This window comes from Centropristis striata, chromosome 4, assembly GCF_030273125.1.
Source record: "Centropristis striata isolate RG_2023a ecotype Rhode Island chromosome 4, C.striata_1.0, whole genome shotgun sequence".
Taxonomy (NCBI): Eukaryota; Metazoa; Chordata; class Actinopteri; order Perciformes; family Serranidae; genus Centropristis; species Centropristis striata.
The window spans coordinates 32,351,931-32,362,371 of record NC_081520.1 but is presented as its reverse complement, the minus strand read 5'-3'; the positions used below and the strand labels follow the sequence as shown (position 1 = coordinate 32,362,371).

At 37.4% G+C, this 10,441-nt stretch overlaps 1 protein-coding gene across 3 annotated transcripts in view; it reads right to left on the bottom strand.

Annotated features, from left to right (window-relative positions):
• Positions 1 to 3,336: 3,336 nt before the first annotated feature.
• Positions 3,337 to 10,441, bottom strand: part of LOC131970546 (cGMP-dependent 3',5'-cyclic phosphodiesterase) — a 223,692-nt gene continuing 216,587 nt past the window's right edge. For all 3 annotated transcript variants that reach the window (XM_059331965.1, XM_059331967.1, XM_059331966.1), the window contains exons 29-31: positions 9,538 to 9,576; positions 9,239 to 9,345; positions 3,337 to 6,969 (exon numbers count right to left, since the gene is read on the bottom strand). In XM_059331965.1, the coding sequence (XP_059187948.1) occupies positions 6,735 to 6,969; positions 9,239 to 9,345; positions 9,538 to 9,576 (381 nt within the window). In that variant the 3' untranslated portion in view covers positions 3,337 to 6,734. The remainder of the gene's footprint in view (positions 6,970 to 9,238; positions 9,346 to 9,537; positions 9,577 to 10,441) is intronic.

The following is a 10,441-nucleotide window of genomic DNA, read 5'->3' as shown; positions in this document are numbered from 1 at the left end:
AAATTGTCTAAGTCATTTATTTATCTTAAGTTACATAATTTACACACAGTGTTATTACTATGGCAATAGCCATCCTTTGTTACATCCTTTTTGAGTGAAATTATCAATAAATGTCATATGTTACACTTTTGGTGAACTTTTTTGTATTTCCTGCAAAACTTGAAAAAATGAGTTTGGCGATTATTTTAACAGGGTGACGACCTGTATGTTATGATAACTCACATCACCACACATGCATTATAGACAGTTAAGCAGGAAGTAATGATGTTAGATTTATTCTATAATTGATTATTCTCTACTGTATTTATGCTGAGCCAGCTCTGCTCATTAAGCATCCAGTCATGGAAAAAAATATTAGACCACCCTTTTTTCTTCAATTTCTTGTTCATTTTAATGCCTGGTACAACTAAAGGTACATTTGTTTGGATAAATATACAAATATAATGATAAGAGTTTAATTTAAGAGCTGATATCTTGCCATTTTCCATGGTTTTCTCGATAATAAACAAAATCATTATGAAGAAAACCATGGAAGATGGCTAGGTATCATCTCTTAAATTAAACCTTTTGAGGTATTTTTGTTGTTATCATTATAGTTGTCAAACAAATGTGCATTTAGTTGTACCAGGCATTAAAATGAACAAGAGAATTGAAGAAAAAATGGTCTAATATTTTTTTCCATGACTGTATAAGCAGTTGCTCAGGGGCCGTTTTCTCTGGGGGACCCCAAAAATATTTTTTGAATGAACACGAGACAATAACGAATCAAAATTTAACATTTTGTGCCATCTTTTAGCCAACACATGAATAAAAATAGACCCAAAGAAACAACAAAATTGACATTTTTTATGTATGTTAAGTAGGCCTAAGTAATTTACTGTCCCTGATAAAACAAGCACTCCCAGGATTCTGTGGTGGAAAACAATAATAATTAATTATAGCAAAACATACATTTATTATATAAAACTACTTGGTGCCTGATTTTTCAGACTCATGTTCCAAATTAACTGCTGATTTAGCCTACAGTTTAATTCCTATTAAAATGTTTAAGTCTGACCTGAATTGTTATGTTAGCATTTTATTTATTTTATTCAAAACTGCAACTGCTGTACTGCCTCAAGTGAAGGAGTTCAAGTATCTCGGGGTCTTGTTCACGAGTGAGGGTAGAACGGAGTGTGTAATGGACAGGCGGCTTGGTGCGGCGTCAGCAGTGTTGCGGGCGTTGTACCGGACCGTCATGGTGAAGAAGGAGCTGAGCCTGAAGGTAAAGCTCTCAATTTACCGGTCCATCTATGTTCCAACCCTCACCTATGGCCACGAGATTTGGGTAGTGACTGAAAGAACGAGATCACGGATACAAGCGGCTGAAATGAGCTTCCTCCCTAGGGTGGCTGGGCTCAGCCTTAGAGATAGGGTGAGGAGCTCAGACATCAGGAGGGAGCTCAGAGTAGAGTCGCTGCTCCTTCACGTCCAAAAGAGTCAGCTGAAGTGGTTTGGTTATCTGATCCTCCTGGGCGCCTCCCGTTAGAGGTGTTCCGGGCACGTCCAACTGGTAGGAGGCCCCGGAGAAGACCCAGAACACGGTGGAGGGATTATATCTCTCTCCTGGCCTGGGAACGCCTCGGGGTCCCCCAGGAGGAGCTGGACGTTGTGGCTGGGGAGAGGGGCGCCTGGAATGCCCTGCTTAGCTGCTGCCCCCACGACCCGGTCCCGGATAAGCGGAGGAAAATGGAAGGATGGATAGATATGCGCTTTATGTCCCTCATCTCAAATTCAATAATCAAAAATTACTCCAACAGAGATTTCTCTGTAAGGTTCTCTTAGAAACTGGAATACCATCAATCAGATTTTATTGTAGATGCCACATTTTATGCTTTCAATTCCAAAAGCTTTGTTTCTTGCAAGGCAGTCACATTTTAATTGGGTAAACTTGATTAAATACATATATAGGCATCATCCTAGGCATAACATCAGTTTGAAACCCTATGAAGAGACCTGTGTTAAATTCGTAAGTGATGCGTATTCATGCTAAATTTCTGTGGGCAGAAATATATTGTGGGCGATACTAGAGCCTGATCCTAAGAAAAACTTAACTGTATGAACAAATTATGATCATTTTATTTCCACTAAATGCAGAATATGGAGAGGAGATTTCTCTGTTTGTTGGGGGGAGGAGTGAGTAGGGGACTGTAGTAGTAGTAGTAGTAGTAGTGGACATTTTTGCCCCCAGGGCCCCAGTGTGTTAATCTGGCCGTGCTTATACAGTATGTGGGATGGGCCGGCAGGATCAACAGAGATGCCACTGTGATGACTAAATCAGTGTTGCAGAGTCCTAATGTCACCTGAGTGCAACACTTTCATGGTGAAGAGTATGGTGAAGCTACAGTACAGGTTCATCTAAAAAAATTTGAATATTGTGAAAAAGTCAATAATTTCAGAAAGTGAAACTTGTATATTATATAGATTCAGTGCACATAGAGTGAAATATTTCAAGCCTGTATTTCTTGTAATTTTGATAATTCTATCTTAGAGATAATGAAAACACAAAACTCAGTGTCTCAGAAAATTTGAATTTTACATAAGATCAATAAAAAAGGGCATTCTAAACACAAATGTCAGGATTCTGAAATGTATCTTCATTTCTATACTCTCAATACTTGGTTGGGCTCCTTTTGCATGAATTACTGAATTAATACTTGGTGGCATGGAGGAGATCAGCCTACAGCACCATGTTGCTTTTATAGCATCCTTCAGGTCATCTGGTGTCTCTCACCTTCCTCTTGACAACAGCCCATAGACTCCTATGGGGTTCAGGTCAGCCCAGTTTGCTGGCCAGTCCAGCCCAGTAACACCATGGTCACTGAACCAGCTTTTGGTACCTTTGCCAGTGTGGGCAGGTGCCAAGTCCTGCTGGAAAATGAAATCAGCATCTCCAAAGAGCTTGTGGAAGCACGAAGAGCTCTAAAATGTCCTGCTAGATGGCTGCTATGTTGACTGTGGACTTCAGAAAACACAGTGGACCAACACCAGCAGAGGACATGGCCCCAAATCACCACTGACTGTGGACTCACATATTAAACTTTTTCACAATATTCTAATTTCCTGAGACACTGAGTTTTGGGTTTTCATTATCTCTAAACCAGAATCATCAAAATTACAAGAAAAACAGGCTTGAAATATTTCACTCTCCGCGTAATGAATCTATATAATGTATTTCACTTTCTGAAATGATTGCCAAAAAATATTGAACTTTTTCATGATATTCTAATTTTTTTAGATGTACCAGTATGTGTTGTGTGTGTGTTTGTGTGCACGCTCAGAGAGACAGCAACCAAGAAGCCTTTCACCAGATTTATTCCAAGAAAGAAAAAAAAAAATCTCAAAATTTCATCCATTTGTCTTCTTGTCAAAAATGTCCTTGTTCATTACATCTGAGGAAGAACAAGACCACCAGCACTCAGAACTCAACAAAACAAATAATTAACAGATGACTGGATTTAGTCCTCAGTATAAGCATCATGTATACATTTCAGATTAATTTGGGTTTCCTATTCGTCGTAGAATATCATATGCATAACCTAAATACACATATGCTTTTCTTTCATCTCCTCAGTCTAAAATTCTAAGCTCGGGGTTGTTCAAAAATGGCATGAAAAAAAAAAGAAGAGAACAAGATGCAACCACTTTAAATACATTACAGAATTGAAATACTTCCCATTGTAATAATGACAGACAATCAAGTAACATTTTCTTTTTAAAACTTTGATATTTACAGCAATTATATTTTTGCCACTTTTAACAATTATGTCACAGGTGATCATTACGATGAAGTTACATCACAGGTTAGAGTCCCGCTGCTCTGTGATGATGGGAAAGAGATTGGTTAGGTTCATACTTCCTGGATGAGCCGCAAATTCAGACCAGGTCGTGATGTATCAGAAAAAGATTTATGCAAATAAAGCCCTAAATTTCCCTCCAACATTAGAGAACAAAAAATAATTGAAGGTATGCCTGTTTTTCTTTTTTCTTTTTTGCAGCTTGGCCAGTAAGTAGACAATGTTTGCTTGGCACATTAAGCCCTGACTCTCTGAAACAAACATAAAGGGACAGATACACACTCTGTATAGAAAACTGTCTGATGTCTGGACTCTCAAAAAGGATTTTAGGATTAAAATTGCCACAGGCATTTTAATTTTTTTTTCTCAATGAATACATGATCTAACACTTAAATGCCTTTGGAAACTCAGACCTTATAATAATTTAACAAGAGGCATAGGTATTTACATAGGAATCTATGCAACGTCACAGAGGCAGACACTTCATATTGCACATGAAAAAGGCAGGTACGTATGAAACAGTGTGTTTAAAAGTGGGGAAACCACGTCAGAGAGAGAGAGAGAGAGAGAGACGGAGAGAGAGAGAGAGAGAGAGAGAGAGAGAGAGAGATTCTACAAACACATCTGTACGCCCTTGAAGAAATTTAAAAAATATTCAGTCCATGAAGCAGACCAAGGCAGATCAAACGATTCCTTCTAGTCACGCTGATGCATATCCCAATGTAGGTATAACACATACATCAAACCACTTTGTAACCAATTAACCTTCCTCCCTAATGCACCCTCATGAGACCCTTTCAAGAAAAAATATATATTTAAATCCTATGATTGATTAATATTTTTGCTTTTATCTACCTTCATTAGCATTATCGACTGAAGACACCCTTGCAAGATCACTTGAGGTTTTGCGCCTGCATCATTATTAACTTTGTAAAAACTAGTTACACTAAACATTCCCACTCTCTCTTGATCTCATCTACCTCCAGTCCTTTCTCTCTTTTCTCTTTCTCTCTCTCTATCATCTACACACCCACTCGTCCATCCACTCATTTGCTCACTCACTCTCACCCCTCCACACCTACACTCAGCCTACGTACAGGAGCGGAGTCCATTACAGAAGTTTCTCCTCATTTAACTGTTCGAACTCTGCAGCATTTCCTATTTTAAACATTTTAAGGTGAAACTGAATATGGCATATTGTAACAAAAAACCCATGCCCCCCCCCACCCTCTTTTTTTTATTCTTTATTTTTATCGAGGCACAATCTGAGAACTAATTTTCACTTCCTTTGGGATGCAGCAATTGAGAACTGTTGATGCTTTCAGGACAGAGTAATTTCTATGATGGCTACATCTCTAGTTCCTTCTTTATTAAAACTATTTCTGGGAGCACTGAAAAAAAAACTGCTGTTGTATCTGCCTAATATCCACTGGTGGTTGTATATATATATATATATATATATATGTATATATATATATATGTATATATATATATGTATGTATATATATATTTATTTATTTATATAACTTAAAACAGTAAGAAGTGACATCTGAGGTCTTCACACAGGTATTTCACAAATATACGTCTTTTGAGCATTGTGATCATTCATTCACCACATTGATACTCAAACTATGTCTATAACAAATATACAACATACATACTAAACAGACTCTTTATTTCAATTTTTCATATATTAAAAGCTCTAAGAAAGGCAGCAAAGATGCGCAATAAGGCAGATCCATATGACACACTCGATGACACACTCCGTGTAACACGCTCTACTCTGGTACATTTACACTGACAGATGAGATGGATCTTTTAAAGGGCTTCGGTTGCTCTCTATAGGTGGTTAATGAGGAAATTGGTAAACTAAACTAACGGTAAAAAGGAGAGGTGGGACGAATGGCATGAAAATAAACTGAGGGTGTGTTTTAGGCCTTTGTTTGAGGTTTAGATGCATATTTAATGCAGTTAATATGCACATGGTGTGTGTTTTGTAATGATTTATGCATGGGGTGTTATGGCCAGGGATCTGTGACTCTGTCGTTAATCAGTGATTGTCAATTTGTCCCTTAAACCACCCCAAAAGGTAGAGAAAGTGAATCATGAGGGGTTGTAATGCCGTGTAGCTAATAAATCTCCCTTGTACGACGCCACGGTGATGAGTTAAATATATTTTGAGGAGCTGAATACAAAAAATCTGTTTGGATGGTATAAAACTGGAGTGCATTAATTTCTTAACCATGGAGAAATCAACACTGACGAAGAGAAAAAGGAATAATACATGAGGTGTCCATACAGCATGCATTCATAAGCATCAGGTGAGGGACTGTGGCAGCTGCTTGTGTGTGAACAAAGCGGAGCCGTTGAAATCAACATAAGCTTTTTATGAAACATTTTACAGAAAGTATAGCACTTTATCTCACTGTTACATGTTGAAGTAGTCTTTTCCCATAAGAATTGTTTTTTTTTTCTCCGTTGTGTGTCTAAAACAGTATGCGCATGTACATATGTGTGTCAGTGTGTGTTTTTACAATCGTAATCAGGATCAGTACTGTATGAATGAACTTGTGACTTGTGGTTAAAAACTTATTTTTCCAGTGTAGCTGCTGAAAAAAGATAAAAGTCACCCGCCGCCTTCTGCTTTCCTGAACTGGAGACACAAGCAATATGTGGCATCTTAATCACTGAACCGGCTCAGGTGGATCCACTCGTTTCAAATCATCTGTCTGATTGAATTAGTTTGAAACTTTGTCCTGTCCGTTCTGCATGGCCTGCTAAGCATCTAAGTGATTGACAGCAGAGAGACCCCTCCCTCTCAGGCCGCTAAAAAAAGGTATCCTCAGCCTCTTATTGGCCCTCAGAAAACTTCAAGAAACCGTCAGCAGCCCGCTGTTGTCACTGACCCCTTCCTCCCTCCGCATCATCAAGGCAACCGTTGAGGCAGTGGTCGTCGCTCCCGAATGCCCCCTGGGACTGCAGCAGCTCGTATTCCTGGTCCAGGAAGTCTAGGCTGTTGTTGCTAGGCAACCCACGGATGGTGAACTTGTGGGACACTTTGGTCCACTGCTCCCGATTTGCCGCCACTCTCTCGTACAGCTCAGTGGCCCCAGGAAACAGTTCAGATAAGAGCCTGAAAGGACAGAGAGCAGTGGTGGCACTTGAATTACAAAATGTTGTGATACTTAATGAAGTGAGGCTGAGGCTTCCATGTGGCGTTTTTCATTTTGAGCCTGAGAATTTGCCCACATTTTTAGAGTCCCAAAAAAAGGTGAATATAAGTTATTACAGTCATGGAAAAAATTAATAGACCATTGTTTTCTTCAATTTCTTGTTAATTTTAATGGTACAACAAAAGGTACATTTGTTTGGACAAATATAATGATAACAACAAAAATAACTCGTAAGAGTTTAACTTAAGAGCTGATATCTAGACATTTTCCATGGTTTTCTTGATCATGATTTTGATAATGATCAAGAAAAAACATGGAAAATCTCTAGATATCAGCTCTTAAATTAAACTCTTATCAGCTATTTTTGTTGTTATCATTATATTTTTTTCATACAAATGTACCTTTAGTTGTACCAGGCATTAAATTGAACAATTCATTGAAGAAAACAAGGGTGGTCTAATAATTTTTTCCATGACTTCACAGTCCAAAATCTTGTCCGGGAGCGGCTTTCATCTCCCAGATGTTGAGCTTTGGATCTTGTAGCATCAATATAAAATGTAAACTAATTCAACCCCAAAAGCACTCAAAGTCTGTTTACTCCAACACACTTGACGAGAATGTGATCAGATGATGAAAAAAGATAGAAAGTAGGATAGTAGTAGGAAAAGAAAATAGGGAATAAATATTTCAAATCATAGGCAAGACAAGCGGAAAATCAATAGCAAATCCGACACTCTTATGAGCTATTTTTGTTGTTATCATTATATTTATCCAAACAAATGTACCTTTAGTTGTACCAGGCATTACCAATACGCTTAAAGTGTAATCAATACCAAACTACGTAATTTGCAACCTTTTAGTTTTCTACATCATTTAATACCCACCATGTGAATGGAAAATACCAACACTGCCTTTATTTTTATTATTTTTATGAGAAGTCACAGGCGTTAATTGTAGCCAAACTTCCAAATGTTTTGGTGGCATCTCAGCACGTCACTTATATGATCGGCTTTGAGCAAAACCATACCACTACTGTTTGTTTTTTTAGATCTGGGTAGTAAAAGGATTGAATGCAGGTCTGGTTTGCCTGGAAAAGTTTCGACTTTGTACTGGGATGGGAAATATATATATTACTGTGAAAAGAACATACACTCCACTTTATGCAGATTAATAATGGCGATCATAATTTAACTGGGACGGATGATACCTTAAACCGGTATCCACATCCGGCCCTTTGGCTGTCCCTGTTCAGCCCGTGTGAGCTTACCCAGAAACTAGAAATCAATACAACTGCAGTGCTTTTATTTTGAAAGTGATTTAAGTGTGTGTGTGCATGCATACGCACCTGCACAGAAATACGATACCTTGTTACCTTGATGAAAAACACTTATTGCTTTTTGCATAAAGTTAATAAATTGCAGGTTTACTGCATAACATACATGCTCTATATAGTTTTTGTGGTTTGAATGTATATTGTGTTTAAAATAAATGGAAAAGTGAGATAATAATTGGAGTTTTTACTATTTTTTACTTCTAACATAACTTACAACATGTATTCTTACCAGAAGCAGCTCAAAACCAGATAATTTACATCATTTTATAAAGCGATGAGATTAATATTGAGCAGACTTTTGTTCTGAGTATTGCTCCGGTCCTCTGCAACTTCGCAGTATCTCATGTGGCCCTTTGGGAAAACGAATTGCTCACCCCTGACTTAAAGGTATCAAGAACCAATAGCCAGCCCGATTGTAAACACAACATGGACATATTACCTTACAGATTTGATATGGTGAATATGTTAGAAATAAATTGCTTATTTACATATTGAGTAGACGGTGAGTGACGTTATCATTAATATGGAGCCATGCTTCTGCCCGCCTGACTGAATATCTAATGTCTAAAGTCTAATATTCACTCTCTTTAAGCTCCTGAGTGAAATGTCTGGCTGCTAAATGCTCCACTGTGTTCACCAACTTGCTGCTAACTGTTTGATGTTGGTAGAGTAGCAAACAGTGAGTTAAATGTACTTTTAGTTATACCTTTAAATGAACAAATGCATTGAAGAAAACAAGGGTGGTCTAATATTTTTTTTCCATGACTGTAGATAGGAGATCTCTCTTTGTGTTCAACACTTGTAATGCAGGGACAAGGATCAGTCTCGACTCTGAGACAAAGTGATTAAAGGGGTTGGGGTAAAGAGGATGTGATGTTTAAACTCTTCGTACGCACTTGTAAATGGGCATGGCGATATGTTCCATGAAGCTTATCTGTAGTTCTGGGATGTACGCTTTCTCTCTGTCCATCATCTCACTGGGTCTGTTCCCCATGGCTTTTTCCTGCATACACACGCACACACACACACACACACACACACACACACACACACACACACACACACACACACACACACACACACACACACACAGACGTGAGTAATGAGCTTTCTGTCGTGTAAAATATCACACACTTCAGCCACTTATTAAATCATTTCACATGCCATTTAACAGCCAGCGTACTCTGACACATACCAGATCTCCTTGAGAGAAGAACTCTTTATAAATCAGCTCCTGTGGACACAAACAGGCAGACATCGTTACTGTTTGTATGACTTCATATTCATAATGACACTGATTAGGTTCCACTTAGATTACAGCTCATTTATTCATTTAATGTCTCACAGTAAAGCAGAAAATATCATCTGTAATATTCATCACTTGGGGGTTGAGTTTTAGTTTAGATGTTTGAATTTTTAGTTAATGTTTAAAAGAGCATAAGTGTAGAATATTGCATCTATTTGATGCAAACCTAGGGTTTGGATATATATATATATATATATATATATATATATATATATCTCGCATATATTGATATAGTTCAATTTTTTTTCTTTCTGTATATATAAATGCTGCCCTTACTAGGGCTTGTCATATTTAGTTCTTATGTAATGTTCATTAATCTTTTCTTATATAAATATATTTATTTCAGAAAAAGACTGGCCTATTTTATTATAGGCTATTTTTATTTAGGATCTTTTTTTTATTTAAATGTGCACTTTATGGAGCTTTGATTTTTTTTAAAGGTACTCCTGTTGTTGAACAGTATTTATGTTCACTTAAATAAACAGTATCAATAAAACTACTTGTGACATGCTCTCACTTTGCGCTAAAATATCGGGATATATATCGTATATCAATATTCAGCCTAAATATATGGGGATATGACTTTTGGTCCATATCGCCCAGCCCTATGCAAACCTGTCTGGATATTCAGATTTTGGAGAGAATTTCTCAGTAATTTGACTATCCGTTATCACAATATTGTTGTAATATAATATAAAATGTAATTTCCCTTATTTAGACTTTAATATTTGGCGTGATTGCCGTTTTTTTTTATTAATCCCAATTCATTTCTGGCCCATGACAAAATAATGTA